This window comes from Pelodiscus sinensis, chromosome 19 (assembly GCF_049634645.1).
Source record: "Pelodiscus sinensis isolate JC-2024 chromosome 19, ASM4963464v1, whole genome shotgun sequence".
Lineage (NCBI taxonomy): Eukaryota > Metazoa > Chordata > Testudines > Trionychidae > Pelodiscus > Pelodiscus sinensis.
The window spans coordinates 10,998,489-11,017,495 of record NC_134729.1 but is presented as its reverse complement, the minus strand read 5'-3'; the positions used below and the strand labels follow the sequence as shown (position 1 = coordinate 11,017,495).

The 19,007-nt window shown below is 52.7% G+C and overlaps 1 protein-coding gene across 1 annotated transcript in view; it reads left to right on the top strand.

Moving 5' to 3' along the window:
- The window catches only part of LOC102449738 (adhesion G protein-coupled receptor E3-like), a 49,176-nt gene that overhangs the window by 10,690 nt on the left and 19,479 nt on the right, over window positions 1–19,007 (top strand). The window contains exons 11-19 of the mRNA XM_075903389.1: window positions 4,202–4,348; window positions 5,056–5,211; window positions 6,211–6,281; window positions 12,037–12,135; window positions 13,174–13,351; window positions 13,838–13,957; window positions 14,799–14,989; window positions 16,634–16,804; window positions 17,317–17,514. Coding sequence (XP_075759504.1) covers window positions 4,202–4,348; window positions 5,056–5,211; window positions 6,211–6,281; window positions 12,037–12,135; window positions 13,174–13,351; window positions 13,838–13,957; window positions 14,799–14,989; window positions 16,634–16,804; window positions 17,317–17,514 — 1,331 coding nt within the window. The remainder of the gene's footprint in view (window positions 1–4,201; window positions 4,349–5,055; window positions 5,212–6,210; window positions 6,282–12,036; window positions 12,136–13,173; window positions 13,352–13,837; window positions 13,958–14,798; window positions 14,990–16,633; window positions 16,805–17,316; window positions 17,515–19,007) is intronic.

The window sequence follows — 19,007 nt, the reverse complement described above, 5'->3', positions numbered from 1 at the left end:
CTGGCACCTGAGGCAGCCACCTCAGTTTGCCTGAGGGTAAGGCCAGCCCTGGACTAGACCCTGTACTAGGTACCCCAGCCATGCCTTGGTTACGGTTTCCAAATTTTAAATATTACGCAAGTGAATACTGTAGCCTCATCCCTTCCTCAAGGCCACTCCCCTATCCCTCCTCTTTCCCGAGGCCCCACCTCCCACTCACTACATTGCTCCTCCCTTTGTGTTTCCTTCCCTCCACCTTCACTCTCTTTCACCGGATAGGGCTGGTGTTTGGGAGACTGGAGGCCATGAGGGCTCTAACTGGCCTTGTCGGCTTGGTGTGGTAACAGAAATGAGCGTTTCTGAGTGAGGAGGGGATTCTGGGATGGGCCAGGGAGTTTTGGATCCAGAGGGGGTGAGAGTTCTGGCTGGGGGGGTGCAGGCTCTGGGTGGGGCTGGGGAAGAGAGGTTTGGGATGCAGGAGGAGGCTCTGGTTTAAGGCATTGAGGGTGCAGTGGGATCTTGTGGCTAAGCGTTGGGGTGTGGGCTTAGTTCACTGGGCTCCTGGTCAGCTCTGCAGCAAACCTAAGGCCAGTTGTATCTGAACCATTAGCCGTAATTTTGAAAAGTCATAGAAGTCAGGAGAGATTCCAGAAGACTGGAAAAGGGCACTTACAGGGTCCATCTATAAAAAGAGAAATATGGACAACCCAGGGATTTACAGACCAGTGAGCTTAACTTCTGTGCTAGGAAATATAATGGAGCAATTAATTAAGGAATCCACCTGCAAACATCTGGAAGATGATAAGGTGATAAGTAACAGTGTGGATTTGTAAAGAACACATCATGTCAAACCAATCTGATCACTTTCTTTGATGGGATAACAAGCCTTGTGGATAAGAGCAAGCAGTAGACATGGTATATGTAGACTTAAAGCATTTGATAGTGTTGCATGACCTCATCCCAGGGTCCTGCTCCTGTAAAATGCTTCCCTGTCTAGGTTCCCAGAATATCCTACAAATCAAAGGTGATGTGAGGGCTGGGGAGAGGGGGGAAGATTAGGACAAGCGGGTCTAGGGGCACCGCTCAGTCTGTCCCAGAGCCATGAGAAAGCCTCACCTGGACAGTCCAGCTCCTAAATATCTCTCGCCTCTTCCCCGACACATGCCAGGTTTGCCTGCGAGCAGCTGGGACTGATACTTAACAGGGCAGAGGGTAGGGGGGTCAGTACCGCAGCTGGCAGTCACCCCCACGTGGGAATGGGCGCTACCCCCCAGCTACCCCTAGCAAAGGAGCCACCGCTTCAGGCCCCAATCCCTGCTCTCATTAACCCAGGGAGGGATCAGCAGGGATCCCTTCAACACATTGCTGGGGGGAGGGGGGTTAAGCCGCGCTCGCTGGGGCACCCCAACAGGTATTGCCTGCCATTTAGACACCGGCCTGCTGACAGATGGAACCTGATGCAACAACCGCAGTGGTGTTGGGAAACCCAAAGCCGGTCTCAGCCACTGTCTGGCTCACAAGAGGGTCTGGCCAAGATCTAGGCCTCTGGCAGCTCAGGTGATAAGCACCCTGGCACCCCAGGTGATAAGCACCCTGGCACGGGGGAGCGGTTCTCATGGGATTCTCATCCCCAGCCCAAAAGCTGGTTCATCCACTCAGCTCGGGAAGAGGATGGGAGTCAATCGCCGGCCCTTCCTAGGGCACAATCCCCAGCTCAAGAGCAGGCGAGAAAGTGCCTGGCACCCTTCCTTCCTGCACAGGACAGCCCCTGGCTGTCTCCCGAGGCAGCTTCTTGGCAAAGGCCCGGACAGGAAAGCACTCCACGGGAATTTGCATATCTTCTTCCAGTTGCACTTTCGAAAGTGGAACCTTCAAAAGTGAAAGTAATTAAGATGCAACTTTTTCGGTAACCTCCCCCCCCCCGCCTTGTCGAAAAGCCGCATAAACCTCCTTTTCTGAGGAAGAGAGGCTTTTCAGCAAAGGGGGTGGTTGGGCAAAAAAGCCACATCTTAATTACTTTTACTTTCAAAAACTCCACTTTCGAAATCCTGTGGAATTTGCATATCTTCTTTTGACCATTCCCTGTAGTCTAGATGAGCCCTGAAAGTCATGCAGTCTCAGAACAGAGACTTTCCACAGAGACTGTCCACCAGCCCTCCAGTGGGGCCTCCTCCCCTGCCCTACTGCCAGCGCCTGGAATGGTGTCCATTAGACTCTGAACTCCTTGGGCCAAGGGTTGGCCTGGCCTCCCTAATGTCTGAAAGTAGCACTCCTGCGGGTGAGCATTGAAGCTGGGACCTCAGACTGGGGACAGCGACATTAGTGACTGTTTCAGAATGCAATGTTCTGGCTTTTTACTTTTACATGAGGTTACATCTGGAAATTTTGCTAATTTTTAGTTCTAACAAAAACCAACCACCCAAACGCAAACCAGCCACTTCCAAACAGAAACGGAAAACCAAAACCTCACGTTGGGGGAAAGGCAACATTTTGCTCGATCCCTGATAAACCGTTCGGGGTGTTTGTTTCAGTGACAAAAGACCCCAAAAATCCACCTTAGGTTACGTACGGACAATTTCCTCCTGGCTGTTTTTATCCTGGTTTGGTCACTGTACTGAAAACATCCAGGATTTGCTCAGCTCTTCCCTGGCTGCTGAAGATGATCCAAGACGCCAAACCCTGTGTCACACTGTCCCTGCTGCCTGAGCTAACGGGACGAGTCTGTTCCTGGGAGGGGCCATCAGACCAAAAACTTCTGTGCATGAGCCAGACCCCTGGGTCCAGCCCTAGGAAGGCGCGTGGGTGTGTTACTGTGTGGCTGTGACATGGGGGCATCTGCAGTGCAGCAGGGAGGTGCAAGTTCCAGCTCAAGCAGAAACATACCCCCTAGCAGGGCAGAGCATTCAGGGGGCAGGCAGCGGATGGGCCAGTGCCCTAGAGCCGCCCTGTCCCTGATCCCAGGTGTGCGCTGGGCAGAGCCTGAGCCGCACAGTGGCCATGCTGCTTTGTAGCCCAACCAGAGCCTGTGTCTGCCCAGACGGGGAATTGCAGCTGTAGCTGCAGTGCCAACAGGGCCCCAGGCTGGGGTAATGCAGTGCCGTAGACCCCTGTGGTGCTCTCAGGTGCTGCTCTCCATTCACAGATATGCTGAGTGACAGCTGAACAGCCTGCACTCCCATTGGTTGCAGGGGGAGCTGGCGGGGTTCCGCCCCTCAGGTTGTGGCCCTACAATAATAGGAAAGCAGATCTGGAAAACGGGATTGTCTCCCTGCACATCTATGGAAACAGAGGCTTCTGGACGGGAAAAGACTTGGCAAAGGTCACATGGGGAGTCTGTGGAGGAAGCAGGGACAGGACCCAGGAGTCCTGATTCCTCAGCCTCCTGCTTTCACTACTGGGCCTCACTCCTCTCCTGAGGCTGAGGATAGAAGCCTGGAATCCAGCCTGTGCACCATCCTGCTAGGGCCAGTGCATCACCTCCCTGTCCCACAGCCAGCAGTCGAACCCAGGCTTCCTGGCACCCACTTCCCAGGCCACTAGTAGCCGCTGGCTCTTGGGGATGGGCAGCAGATTGCAACCCTGCCAGGAGCCGTGTTTTTCGCACGGTGCCCCCTCTGATGCCAGCAGATGGGATCTTCTTTTTTCCCTCTCCACCATGAAAGGAAGCTCTGTTATATACAGCTGGGTTCATTGCTCCTTCCACTCTCACAAACTGACAAGTGTCTTGTGCCCTCCGTATTCCAAATGAATGACTAGAATTGCATCCAGTTCTGGGGAGCAGCGCTTCCCTGACCCAGCCGCGCAGTGTAACGGTGAATGCTGGCTCTGGCACAGAACAGAGCGACCGATTCTGAGGGACCTGGAGTTGATGGAAATATTCTCACAGACTCCAATGGGCTTTGGATCAGTGTGCGCCCAGCCTGGTGTCCGACTGTCTCCTGGGGGCTGAGACGAGCTCCCTCTGTCCTCACTGCTTGTTCTGCAGTGTTGCTCAGTGGGTAGGGCAAGTGCCTGGGAATGAGGGGATGGGAGTTAGTCTCAGCTCTGCTCCTGATCAGCCGAGTTTCTTTCTCTGTTAGATCCTGTCCTCTTCCCATTCTTTGTCTTGTTAAACTGTAAACTTGTCCTGTGTGTGTGCAGCACCTAACTCAATGCATCTGCTGGGTGCTACTGTAATGCATGTAATAAACACCTGGACTAATGGCAAGTCTTCTCTTGGCAGATGTGGATGAATGTGCTGAAAATCCTGCAATCTGCGGGCTCAGTCTCTATTGCACAAACACACCTGGGAACTACACCTGCCAGTGTCCACCAGGGTATAGTCCATCCATGCCAGACACCTGGAAACCTGGGAAAACCCACTGCCTAGGTAGCCTTTGGTGTCTGCCCTCGCAACCCCACTCTGCCCCTTTCCCCCCACAGACTGTCCCCAACCCAGCCAGATGGGAGCTGGGAGCTGGCCCTGGAGTGGGGCCGAATGTTCACGTCCGTGTGTCACTGGAAGAGTGGGGAGCTCCCAAGCCCTGCACCCCTATCCACAGCCAGATGGGACCCTCAGCCAGAAGACTGATTAGTTCACAGGGCTCTAGTGTAGACCAGGCTTGTGAGAAAGGAATCGGGGCAGTCAGTACAATCCATATCCAGGGCCCTGCACTCCCTTCCTGTATCCTAAGGCAGCGCAGACTAACTCACACTCAGCAACCAGTCCCAGCCCTGCGGGCAGCTCCACGTCCTCCTTTTGTCCTGCTTCCTGGGAAAAAGGCATCACCTGATTGCACCCCCCACCTAGGCTCATGTCACTCCACCTAGTCCCCTGTGTGTTTGCTGGTCTCCCTTCACCCAGCCGGGTGTGAGAGGCATGCACAGGGTGCAAGCACTTCCCCCTCTCTCCCTTAGCATCCAGGGAACAAGATGAAATGTGAGCTGCAGCCCAGAGCGCACAGCTGCTGCTCCCCCTCCCAGATACCCAAAATGCTGCCCCATCCCCCACCCCACTGGCACAATGGGCCTCTGATCTCAGTTTGGTCCCGTAAGTGCCGCTGTGATTAGTAATCAATTCCCTGTTCTTCTGTTTAGATATTGATGAATGTTCTCAAGACATGTCCATCTGTGGCCTTCGCAGCTTCTGCGTCAACACCCCGGGGAGTTACAGCTGCTGGTGCAAAACAGGCCATGCTTCCCCTGGGGGGAACTCTTGGAAACCTGGCGACAACCACACCTTGAACTGCACAGGTACCAGTCGCGACACGCTGCCCTCCCTGGCAAAGCCACGGAATAGACATCAGGCCCTGACGGTCTCAAAGGCTGGGATGCGGGTGGTGCTCTCAGTGCTCCGTGCTTGAGAAGCTGCCCACAAATCGATGTGCGGAGCTAGGCCCTGGCATGTTTGTATGTTCTGTAGGCCCCAGGGGAGCCCGCTGCACCCGTGTGATTTCTTTATATTAATGGAAGATTGACCCAGCGTTGCTTGGGACCTTAACTCAAATCATTTTTGTTTTTCTTCATTTAAATAATTGTTCTGGGGTGGCTCTGGGGACGAGAGGGGTCAGTGTAAAGGCTGACCGGGGTAAGAGGACACCACAGCAGCTAGGGTCAGGTGAGCACCTGTTCTTGGCTGCTGCAGCTGCAGTAGGCACAGCTGAGGGAGGGGTGCATGTCCCCCAGCTGATGGACAGAAAGACAAACACTCTCACATATATGGTAGAGAGCTCTCGCTTTCTCCACACCTGCCCCCTGCTGCCCCAATGAGGCTATAGCTGTTCCAGTCTCCATCTCTGGGCCCTTGCTGCCCCCCTATGGCCACTATACAGTATAACTGTCCCTGCTAGCAGAGCTTCCCTTTCCACTTTATGAGAATCAGCCACATTCCAGGCACATCCCATTGTCCTGACACAACCAAACCCTACTTTAAGTTATGATAAGAAGAAGCTGCATACCGATTTTGGGGGTCCTAGCTCTTACCAGCTAGGGGGAGTTTTTGAACCAATGGACACACAGACAGATGCACAGACAGACAAACTGTTTCAAATCTATACTAGATGGGGAGAGTTGCCTCTGGAGTGGTGCTGCCTTCTTGGACACCATAAACCAAGTTCTTTAGCCATTAACATCAGCTCTGCTGTTGGTTGGACTTTGCCTGGTTTCATTTCTGCAATAATACTTTGAACCTATTGTAAAGATTTGATTCTTGTAAGAGAGACCCCAACACTGGCTTTCTGCTTCCTTCCCTAGAAAACATCCGTGACCAACTCAGGAATCTGAAAGGAGTCAATTTAGAAAGCCGGTGCAAAACCAGCCAGAAGGTACATGTCGAGTGATTCCAGATTGTGGCAGGAGGGGAAAAGGGAAAAGGGTCGAATGGATATGGGCATGCGTGGAGTTAGTGCAATGCACTAAGGCAGTGTGTCTGCTGTGACTGTGTTGGGCAGTGTGGATGGACAGAGATGGAGAGGATGGACTAGATCCGGTACCCAGAGAAGGGTGGAGAAAAAAGAGTGGGTGGAGATGGAGAAGTTGGTGTTAAAGCGCTTATCCAGGGAGGCTGACAGAATTGCAGGGCTGCAGGGAGGGAGGCCCATCTCTGTGCTCCTGGAAGGGGCAGGGCTTCAGGCGGAAAGGGCGAGGCACCATGGCTGAGGCACCATGTCCTCTCTCCCCCCAGCAGCCCTCAGCACTGCTGGGACTGTACCATGTCCTCTCTCCCCCCAGCAGCCCTCAGCACTGCTGGGACTGTACCATGTCCTCTCTCCCACCAGCCAGCCCTCAGTGCCACCCAGAGCATTCCACATGGTGCTCTGGCAGAGATTTAAAGGGCCTAGGGCTCCAGCCACTCTCACTGCCACTCCCATAGTAATGGTGCCTGGGAGCTTCAGGCCCTTTTGTATCACCTGGCCCCAGGGCACTTGCCCACTCCCCCGTCTCCCCCGTCAGCAGGCCTGCGCTCATCCCTCTGGTATTCTTCCTGCATTGAGGTTTAACAGCTAATTCGATTTAGGGGCTTTAAATCGGAATCCCATTTCACTGCCACATATAGACACGGGCAGTTACTTCGGGCTAGTCAATTTCTAAAATGGCAACCAGCCAGGAACATGCAAATCAAGCGCGGGATATTTAAATCCCAGGCTTGATTTGCAATTTCTGTCACCCTCATTAGCCTCTCTACATCGATCTAGGGGGCTAGTGTAGACGTGCCCATAGAGAGGCAACAGTGCGGAGGATGAGGGGGCAGATATATGCAAGGAGCTAGCTTTTAAGCCAGCTCTCCATATGTGTTGGCTCCGCAGACCCACCTGGCCCCGCTTGCTGCCTCCTACAGAGATAGTGGGGGCGGCAGGAGGAGTACAGGAGCTGGTGCTCAGGGTGGAGACGACTTTTAAGCCATCATCACCAGAGCACTGGCTCCACAGGGTCACCTGGCCCCCTCCTCCACAGCGGGGGGTGGTGGAGGCCAGTGGAGACTACCACAGAGCAACCTCTGTCTGTGGTGGGCCTGGGCTCACCGTGTGCAGAGGCAGCTCTGTGGCAACAGCCCTTATCCATGGGGGGGGGGCAAGCTCCCCATGGAGAGGCTTTTGTGCAACCCAGTAAGCAGCCTCAGTCTGCAGCAAGCCTGGGCCAACTGCAGTCAGAGGCTGCTGCCATGGAGCAGCCTTGTTCTCCAGGGAGCCTGGGTGCCCCACAGATAGGGGCTATTTGTATTAGAGGCAGCAGCATGGGGCAACAGGGGTCTCCCCAGGAGTGGGACTGGAGCATGCTAGCTGCTGGCTTTTCCCCTAGGGGCCATCAAATAGTTGTGCAACCGCTGTAATTTGAGGCAGCTATATGACTATTCAATTGCACACTATATAACATCCCTAACCATGTATTAATTTGCCCTGTGGCTTCTACTCTTTGAGTTGGTGACACACACAAGCTGCATATTTGAAATCAGAAGTTGTATCTGTTTTTACAGGTCTCTGTTTCACTTGTTCTTGTATCCTAAGCATTCCCCAGAGATGCATAAGCCTGAGTGAATGCCTTTTACTCTCCTTTCCAGAGCCAGTAAATATTGGGACACTATCTGCCTAACAGTCATTGAAGGTGCAAACAGCTCTTTGTGTGGATTTCTGTCAGGAAGGATACTATCAATTGACTTTGATTCTTATCTGCATCATTTTAACTACCCCGTTTTCAGATACTTACTGATTCCCTTTATCTTTGTGAATTTTCTATACCCTCTGCTTCCTGTCTCCTCTTCCTCTCCCCCCCCCCCCCTATTTATTTTGCACATCCTAAACTCAAAACTCCGGTCATCTGAAGAAGTGGGCTGTGCCCTCGAAAGCTCATGATGCCATCTACACGTTTTGTTAGTTTATAAAGTGCTGCCAGACCATTTTTTGGTTTTTTTTTAAGTAAATATTGTATTAGGAGTTGCAAGAAAAATATGAGTATTTCTAGTTGTCTCATAGGCTATGTCTAGATTGCATTGCTTTTTTGGGATACCTCTGGTATCCTGAAGAAGCAACTCCACATCCAAGGAACACGTCCACTTTTTCAGAAAAAATTTTGAAAAAGCGGACAAGCTCTTTCGTCATCCCTGTAAACCTCTTCTGTGAGGATTAACGGTTGACTTGAAAGAGCCCTTTTTTCTGAAATTTGGCACCATGTAGATGTGCCAAATTAAGAAAAAGCCTCTTTCGAAAGTAAATCGAAAAAAGATTTGTTTAGCATCTTCAAGCTGAGCTATGCATGGATAATATGCACTTTGGTGTGTTTACTAGCTTGAGGTGTTAAAAAAGGATGACGATGCATGTACTCCAAGAGTAGTGTTAATTTTCTTTTTATTTAATTTCACATTAAATAAACCTCGTAAGAATTGCTCCTTGTTAACCATCTGTTTTGATATGTTTTCTTCTGCACACACCTCTGAACTGTTTAAATACATATAACTAGATTTTTTGTGTGTACTAGTGATACCCATCTACACACTATCTCAATATTGATGTCGTAAACAAGAAAATTCAACCCTCCCAAAAGAAAATTCAACCCAACCAAGGTTGGAAAATGTTAGAGGGGAACACTGATTTTTAGCTATACATTTACCAATCATTTCGCTGAAATGTAAAAACCAGCCCTTACATTGTAACATGATTATCTAACTAATCGTGTCCATCACCTGGTTTATAACCAGAAAATGTAATTATACCACAGACAGAAGCCATCAAAGGACCAGACACACTATACAGATAAACAGTCGAGAAATGGGGAGCATAGTGACAAAACAATAAAGCAGAGGTGAGGAGCCTACGGCCTGGGGACCAGATGTGGTTCCCCACATCCCTAGATCTGGCTGCTGAGGCTCTGGGCATTGGGGAGCCCCACCTGCACCCATCCACCTACAGGATGGGAGCACACAAAATCTACTAGCCTGGTATGCAAGAGACTGTGAGGAGTGTCTTCTTCTCAGCTGGGGCACCACATCAGTGAGGGCTTTTTATTTTCTTTTTTTGCTTCTGGTTTGTGTGTGGCCCCCGACTGATTTTTCTGTGGATCAGTGGCCTCTGACCCAAAAAAGGTTCTCCAGCCCTGCTGTAAAGACATGAGAATTTTGCAGCCCTAACTACTGATAAATTGCTCTTTGCCAGATGGAAAAAATCATAGCATCATAGAAGACTAAAACTGGAAGAAACCTTGAGAGGTCATCAAGTCCAGTCCCCTGCCCTCATGGCAGGAACAAGCATCATCTAGATCATCTCCAACCAGTGCCTGTCCAACCTGCTCTTCAATATCTCCAGTGATGGCAATTCCACAACTTCCCAAGGCAACTTCTTCCAATGTTTCATCACCCTGACAATTAAGTTTTTCCCTAATGTCCAGCCTAAACCTCCATTGCTGCAATTTCAGCCCATCGCTTCTTGTTCGATCATCAGAGGCCAAGGAGAACAATTTTTCTCCCTCCTCCTTGTAACATCCTTTCAGGCACTTGAAAACTGCTCTCATGTCCCCTCTCAGTCTTCTCTTCTCCAAGCTAAACAAGCCCAATTCTTTCAATCTTCCCTCATAGATCATGTTTTCTAGAGCTTTAATAATTTTTGTTGCTCTTCTCTGGATTTTCTCCAATTCCTCCACATCTTTTTTGAAATGTGGTGCCTAGAACTGGACACAATACTCCAATTGAAGCCTATACCAGTGCAGAGTAGAGTGAAAGAATGATTTCTCGTGTCTTGCTCACAATACTCCTGTTAATGCCTCCCAGAATCATGTTTGCTTTTTTTTGCAACAGTGTCACACTGTTGGCTCATATTTAGCTTGTGGTCCCAGGGCCAGATGGAGGCATGGGTGAGCTGGGCAGCTGCCCAGGGCGTCAACCCACGGGCGGCGCCTGATGGCAGTTGTAAGGGGTGCACGGCGTCCCTTACAGCTGCCATCAGGAGCCGTGCACCTGGCTCCCGCAGTGCCGGCCCCGCAGCGCCGGACCGCAGCGCACTTGCTCCTACGGCTGTGGGGCCATGCATGGCCCGGCGCGTGTGCTAACAGTGCTGGACGGGACGGGCTGGGCAGCGCATGCGCCATGCACCCCAGGGGGCGGCCCCGGGCTGCGCGCCAGCGGCCGTGGCTGGCACGCATGCACCGTGCGCCCCAGGGGTGGGCCCGCGCACCTTGGGGGGGGGCAGGCCCGTGCCCCGAGGGTGGCGCCGCATGCCCAGGCCCAGGGTGCCAAAAGGGCTCGGGCTGGCCCTGTGTGGTCCACTATGACCTCTAGATCCCTTTCTGCCGTACTCCTTCCTAGATAGTCGCTTCCCATTCTGTATGTGTGAAACATTGTTCCTTCTTAAGTGGAGCTATCAAACTAAGTTTTCTTTAAGCCTTTTAGGCTCTTCCTTTTATCTAGAGGAGAAAGATTGGATCGCCTTTCTTACAGCCCCAGATTGCCTATTTTCAATACGAAACTGACCAGTGAGATTGTTCTGGGGGTGGGGGAAACACGTGAAGCCTCTTCCCCTCCTTCAAACTCAGAGCTGTGAAAGAGAAATGGCCCAGCAGCCATTTTTCTGAGTGGCGTGTAGGCCATGGTTTTGCCCAGCTCTGCCTCAGATGCTCTGGTGAGAGAAGCCTCACACAAAGGCAGACTGTGACTTTGATTCTTTGCTCTGATATTTCATCACTAGCTAAGTGACCAGAACACACCTACCTACTTATAGTATCGGCCTTTACAGGTTGGCCTGAATCTCTGTGTCCTAAGTCAGGGCTACTCACCTTTGGAAGCCCCAGGGGCCACAATGATACTCACAGCACATGCCGAAGGCCGCAGCTGAAGTCTGGTTGCATATACAAGCATGTTTATATGCAAATATATGCAAATAGATTCTTTCACATTGACGGGCATGAATGCAAAGATTAAGCTTTATGCTGTGGTGCTGGACCCAAATGTGGACAATGTGAGCCAGTCAACACCTCTCAAGCTCTGCCCACAAGGCTAAGCAGACAGCGCTTCCCACAATGCCCCAGTGCTCCCAGCACCTCCTCCCTGAAGGCTGGAAACACCCTGTACCCGTCTGTGCCAGCCAGCCCGTCCACTTGCATCTTTCAGTGCTCACCCTGCCAGGGAGACACCTCACCGCTGTGGACCATGTTTCTAGCGGAGGCCATGTTCAAAGGATCCCACCCACGTAAACCCAAACCGCACCGCGGGATGCAAATAAATGGGCTGCGGGCCGCATGTTGAGTAGCTCTGTCCTAAGAGATGTGTGGATGTGTTGCCAGGCACTCGAACACCTGGTTGAAAAGGGGTGATAATGAGTGAAGGCAGGGGGATGGAGTGAGCAGGACGGGGCCTTGGACAAGGAGTGGTGGTGGGTGTTTGGTTTTGTTCAGTCAGAAAGTTGGCAACCTCACTGAATGGCGAAATAGCCAGAGCTACCGAGAGAGGCTGGGGAGAAGGATACAGTGGGCGGAGAGGGACAGAACAGGTGCCTGGAGGTGGTCACCTGTCATTCCTTCCCCCCGCCCCCTCCCCCAGTGCAGCAGGTCGGTAGATGTGTTGTGGAACTCACTCCTTTCTCCATGATTCACCTGCAGGGAAACCAGGAAAGCAACCCATTTTGCACCTTAATGGAAGGTATCAAAGAGACACAGTCTTCTGCATTTGGAAATGGAAGCAACCCAGTATCACTGCAGGTCAGAGGCTCTATGCCTGTATTTGCCATTCCCTGCGTTCCCCCACCAAGACAAGGTCCCCCCTTTATCCCCATCTGCTTGGACCAGTCTCCAGACTGGTGGAAATTCAAGCAGCCAGTGTAGACAGCTGGCAAGTTTTTCCACAAAAGCAGCTGCTTTTGTGGAAAAACTTGCCAGTCTAGACGCAGCCAAGGGGCTTTTGCACAAAAACAAGCAGTGTGGCTGTGGCCGTTTTGCGCAACCCCCCTTTGTGCGCAAGATCTTTATGCCGCTCCTTATGCCTCTCCACATGGCTTGTTTTTGCGCAAAAACCCCTTGAGCAAAAACAGCTCAGAAGAGATTATGCAAATGAAGTGTGACAAAATGCTAATCGGTGCTTCATTTGCATTGTCTCTTCCAGCAAAGCTTGTAGAATAGACAAAGCCTGAGTCAACCACCAGCTGACTTTGCGTGCTCCCACTGCCGCAAATGAAATTTCCTCCTGCCCTGTCCCCATACTGCTAAGAAGTGCAGGGCATGAGAAGACTTTATGCACTACCTTCCACCCCCAAACCCTGATTGGCTTGGGGTGGGTGGAGCGTGCAGTCACTCGCTCCCTGCTCTCCAGGGCATGCTGCTTAGTCAATCACCAGGAGTGACTCTAAGCTTCATGTATGCCCCCTCCCTAAGCCCTGATTGGCTTGGGGGCAGGGGAGTTGCAGGGCTTCCACGGGTCAGATCAACCCACTTGGCAGGCTGGATCTGGCCTGCTGAGGCATTTTTGCCCATCCCTGCCATAGCTTCTATCTGTCAAAATTGGGAATGGACAACAGAGGAGGGATTGCTTGATGATTGCCTGTTCCGTTCATTCCCTCCGGGGTACCTGACATTGGCCCGTCAGAAGACAGGATACAGGGTTAAATGGAGTGTTTGTCTAACCCAGTCTGGCCGTTCTAACCTTCTTCCTGTCTTCTTATGGATCCATGGGGCATCTCTCTGTGAGCCAGTAGCCACTCTTTCACAGCCCTTGCTTGACACAGGCTTATTTTTGCATCCCAGAAAGCCACTGCCTCTTTTGATTCATTTGTCGGGAACATTCGTGAGCTATCTAGTGGGCACAAAGAGGAGGCCTCATTGGTTGCCACAGTCTTTCTGAAGAGCGTGGAATCGGTCGCCTTTGAAGCTGCTCTGAGAAGCCCGTCAAACCAGTCAGAGCCCATCAAAACCAAGATGATGAGTAAGAAAAAGGAACCCTCACCCCCTGCATAGTTCTGAGCACCACGCTAGCTAGTTTCTGTGGTGCAGGGTGCCAGGGTGCTGGGTTGAAGCGTAAGGGATCCGGGGTCCAGGCCATTCCTGCCTGCTTGCTTTCTTGCTTGGAGCTTATGTTTTGCTGTCTGTGAAATGGGGGCATGAGCCCTTTGTGCTGCTAGGGGCAGGCGCAGTCTCTTGCTGCATGTGCCTCTGGTGCCCAGCACAAGGGGGCTCTGATCTCAGCAAGGAGTAAGATTGGGAGGGTGGCTGTGAGCCACAGTTCATTGTGCTGCACAAAGAACATGAGAATAGTCCAGACTCCTGCTTCTTTTCTTGCCTCTGCTGCTTTCACTGCAGCGTCGCTCCGTCGGTGTCCGTGGCGTGTCTCCTTGGAGGAGACTTGGCGCCGCGGTAAAGGGGGGGGTTGTTTTCAAAGCACCTCAGTGAAGAACTTGTCCTTCTGTCCCAGCCATCGCAGCCAAGGCCATTAAGGATAACTGCAGCAGTCAAGGGGAGAGTATCTCACTGAATGCAAAAAACGAATGGATGGCCATTGACTGCACTACGGTCGTCGGCTCCGATCGCTCAGGTACCAACTAGAAGCCTTCTGGACGGGCAAGAGATGAGATCAGAGCAATCCAGCAGCGTCCTCAGAGCCAGCTGGGAGGCCAGATCTTCCAGGGCTGCAGAGGGACCGTAAAGCAGCCCCGACAGACTCCCCAGGGGACCTTGGGTGGCTTTACACCAGCCTCTCGTGAAGGGCTTAATGTGTAATGGAAAAGGTCCCAAGGCTCAAACCCTGGTTTCACTTTCATTACTGAAGAAGCAGGTGCCAGGTTCTGAGCTGCCAGGCCCAGAGGTCCTGGAGCTCATTATGCCACCAAGGGGGCTGACAGGCTGGCCAGGCCCCTGGGCAAGGGGCCCAACTCCAGGCCCCCAGAAGGAATGGAGCCTCGGGTGGAAGAGGTGTGGCTTGAGGCAGCCAGCCCTCAAAACTGCCTGGACCACCAGACCCCAAGTCAATTGCCCCCTTTCCTACCCTATCAGTGGGCCTGCCTGGCACAAGTTAAGCACAACACTTGCAGCTTCCCCCAGGCCGAGGGCACGTCAGGGCTGGGGAGTTCTCACAGACCAGGAGGGGGATGGATTTTCTGGGACTAAGGGAAGCGGAGCTGGAGTGCTGAGTCCTGGTTGGCCAGGCCCCTAGGAGGAAGTGCTGTTGATTGGCTAGTGCAGGGCAGCCTGGGAGTCTAGTCCCAGTTTTGCCAGTGATGCTCTGTGCGCCCTTGGGGAAGCGATTCCCTCCCCCCGAACCTGCGTCCTTCCCCTCTTGGCTGTGCCCATCAGACAAGTCTTCCAGCTCCTTGTGGTGCGAAGGGCCTAGGGCACAGGCTGTTCAGAAATCTCCTCTTGTTCCTTTGCTCTCGCAGGCACTGGAGCCGTCGTCTTCATAGTGTACGACCAGCTGGAGTCCCTCCTAAAGGACTGTGTCAGCGATCAAAGCCTGACAGGTGCTGACAGACTGGGAGACGTTACCCTGAATTCCAACGTAGTGAGCGGGACCATTGGGGAAAGCAGAAACCTCTCCAGACCTTTCCACTTCACCTTGGAGCATAAAGAGGTGACGGATACGTTGGGGGGCACAAGGGGTCACACGCCCGCAGGGGTGGGAAGGACAAGGGCCAGCCACAGCCGGGGGAACTAGCAAAGCGGTCTGCAGCTCACAGCGGCCCCTCCCACCCCCCGCTCACCAGCAGCAGTGGGGGAAGCAGGGCGATACAGCCCCAGCTCACGCTGCTCTCCCAGCACATTGCTCAGGGGAGGGGCAGGCCTTGTCTGCACTCACCGGAAGTGGAAGCGACAGAGCAGGAGGAACAGAGTGAGCTAGGACATTGCTGTTCTGCTTCCCCCCGCCCCACTTCTGGGGGAAGACGGACCACTGCTGCCCACACCAGCCCCCCCAGCCCTACTATTGCCCCTGGTCTGCCTTGGTTGGGTGAAGAGGAGGGGTGTGGGTGGAGCAAGAGTGGCGGAGCAGAGGAGGAGAGGGGTGGAACCTGGGTAGACAGGTGGAGCCTGCCCTTCCCTGGGAAGACCCCGGTTGTCCCTAAATGGCAATCACAACCCTGCTTGAAAGAGACAGGGTCTGTCTTGGCCACGTTTTTTCCCTGCCACTCGTCTCTTTCTTGCCTCTGTTAACACTGCCATCTTCTTCCAGTTGGCCTCACTGCAGAGGGGCCTCTTCAGCTCCTTCCACCCCCTCCCCTACCCCACAAGGAATCCAAATCTTGATGCTGCTTCTGCCCCCAAAATCTGGCTTTTCTTCTTTGCCCTCGCTGTGGCCTTGATCACCTTCCACCTTTCTACTGCAGCCTCCTCTCTGGGTCCCGCAGACCTGTAAGGTCCCCTTCAGTCCTGCCAAAATGATCTTCCTTGCCCATCAGTCCCACAGATCCCCTATGATCCAAAACATTTCCCTGGTTCCCTCTCCTCCATCACATCACATCACATCACGTGTAGGCACGAGGAGACCCACGGAGAGGAGGGTCCCATTCTATGAGGCAGAAACATAGACATGGAGCCCAACCCAAAGGAGCTTGGTCTAAATATATGAGAGAGAGGGTGGGAAGGGAAACAGAGGCACAGAAATGTCTCAAAAGTTTGTGCATCAGGTCAGAGCCAGGCAGAGACTCCAGTCCCTGAGTCCCAAACAAAAGCACCTCTAAGCTGTGCAGCCGCGCACCTGCCTAATAAGCCCCATCCAGGAGCTCAGAGATGCCGTGTACGGGAGAAGCCCTTCTCCAACTTCTCCCCTCGCCATCCCCAGCAGCGTGGACTTGCCATAAATTGGAGATCAGAGCCCCTCCCCCAGTCCAACCCAGCCTCACTGGAGCTGCCCCGGCCTGCAGAGAGGAACCTTGCACCAAGCCCAGAGCTGCTGTGGAGCTAGAGGACTGGGGAGAGCCCTCTCTCCTGGGGGAGCCTGTACTCAAACCCCTCATCTCCAGCCCCACCCTGCACCTTCAGCCTGAGCCTCCTTTCAGTTCAAATCTCTCAGCATCACCGCCCCCAAACTGTCCATGTGCAGACAGAATTTTGTTATGTGCCCCAATACTCAGGTGACATATCTCCCTATAGGTGACATAACAAAATCCATTCTGCCCCGGATGTAAAAAACTGTCAAACTCTGGATCCCCTCTCCTTGACTAGTCTGTGACTATTAAAAGGCCAAGGATGAGGTCGGGGCTGCAATTTTTGTTCCCAGACAAAGAATAATGAAGAGAAGAGTATCTGTGTTTTCTGGGACGTCGCTGGTGAGAAAGGCACTTGGTCCACAGAAGGCTGTGAGCTGCTCACTGCAAACAACACACACACCACCTGCTCCTGTAACCATATGTCCAGCTTTGCCGTCCTGATGGGCAGGAATGCCAGCCAGGTATTTCAAACATCTGCCAACGCTCCCAACCCACGTGTAGCAAGCTGGGGTTGTATTCTCCCAAACAAAAACCCACAGTGATTTGCGAGAGTGCACCTGAGCCCTTGGACACCCAAACTGCAGGCCTGAGGCACAAAAAGGAAAGGAGTGATGTGTTGTGCTGTGAATAGTTATAGTGGCTGGAGCCAGCCACTAGTCATGATCCCCTGCACTTGGCCAGCATGTTAGACGTCCTACAGACTGGCTTGTGTCCTGTGCAACCCAATATTTGATCCAATCTGTTCGCAGTCACTATGAGATCCAGAAAACCACGTAATTGTCTGGGGCTGCAAACTCCAGACCTGTGCTGTTTGTGCCTCTGTGTTTTCTAGTGGGAGGGGCAGGGCATGGAGGGGATCCCCACCAATGGAGCTGGAGCTCCGATTGCCATGGGAAACTATCCGGGTATTTCAGAACGTCTGTTCCTACAGCGCGATTTGCAAGATTTTCTCTGGCTTTAATTTTTCCTTTAGCAGGAAGATGGTGCCCTGAGAATCATCACCTACGTGGGCCTGTCCATCTCCCTGCTGTGCCTCTTCCTCACCATCCTCACCTTCCTCCTGTGCCGCTCCATCCGCAACGTCAGCACCTCCCTCCACCTGCAGCTCTGCCTCTGCCTCTTCATGGCCGACCTGCTCTTCCTCACCGGAATGGACAAAGCCAAGGATAAGGTTGGGAAATCATCCCAAATGCACCTCCCCCACTTTTCTCTGTCTTGCCTGTTTAGATTGTAAGTTCTTTGGTGCAGGTTCTTCAAAGGTTCGTCCTTGCTGCACCTGGAGGTTTCCTCATGGAGTGAGCCAACAGCTTCTGCTCGGGTGTGATGGTAGTTAGGCAGCTGGCCTAAGCTGCTGCCTGGAGGGTGCATACCCACTCCCCGTAGTGTAATTGTACAGTGCTGAGCACCAGTATTCATGGACTCCAGGTACTTTCCTCTTGGTTTTGTATCGTCAAGGAAATGGGAAGAAAAGCAAGCTGTGTCCCAGTGCACATGGCTACCCTCTCTTCTCCACTCCCCCAAACGACACCTTTGATGCTTTGGGGCTGGAGCACCCAGGGAAACGCCATAGTAGGTGCTCAACACCCACTGGCAGGCTCCATGGATCAGCACCACCTGCCTGCCAGATCAGCTGTGCAGTGGCGTACAGGAGGCACTTGTGGGGGAGGGACAGGATGAGGCAGAGGCTTTTGTGGAAGAGGTGGAGTAGGGACAGGGCCTGGGGTGAGGCAGAGTGGGGGGGTCTAGCTCTCCTGGGGAAATAAAAACTCAGCGCCTCTGGACAAGGGGGGGGAGGGACTCAGATGAGAGCCAGGGGTGAAACACAGAGCCTGGCACTAGCCTGGGCAGGTGGGGTCTTTCAGGGAACAGGAGAGCAGTGTGGGAGGATGGCACAGAGAGCTTGCTGGAGGGATGGAGGTGCACACAGAACTGCTGGTGTGGGCAGGGCATTCAGACTGCGAGCCAAGGCACGTGCGATGCACCAGTCCTAAATCAGGGGGGTTGGTTTTGCCCTGGGACCCTGCACATGCCTGGTAGTATTGTGTCCAAAACAAATGAAATGGTGCAGATTCTGATCTTACTTATGCTAGCTTGACACCACTGGCCTCCATGGAGATACCCCAGGTTTACACCAGCATCAGTAAAATCAGAATCTGACTCCAGAGTTTCAGTATCTCTGGGCTTCAGCAGATAAACACTAACGAAACATGTAGATGGGATCATGAACTTTCATGGGCATAACCCACTTCTTCTCGTGACACCCTTTACTTCCAGTCATGTGTCCAACTTGACCTAAAAAATACTACCCCCAGGGGTGGGACTTCCTGTGGCAAGTGGGTGAGGCCTCCCCCATGGCTTGTGAAGCTACCCCTAAAAATGGCCCCCGGCCGCTGTTTCCCTGTGCTCACTGGTGGCGCGGAAAAGCAAAATGATGCTGGCAAGATGGTGCTGGCCGATGGGAGCCCACTCGGAATTGGCAGCTTCCCTTTTTTCTTTTTTTTTCGACCAAATGTGACGGGGGTTGTGTTTAAGGGGAAGTGTCCTTTTTTTTCTTCCTTTTTTCCTCAACAAAATAGCACCCAAGAAATGTGAAATATTTAACAAACCCCTCTGCCATGTAGGACCACACACAACATACAGTTTCCCCCCTTCCCCCCGGCTCTT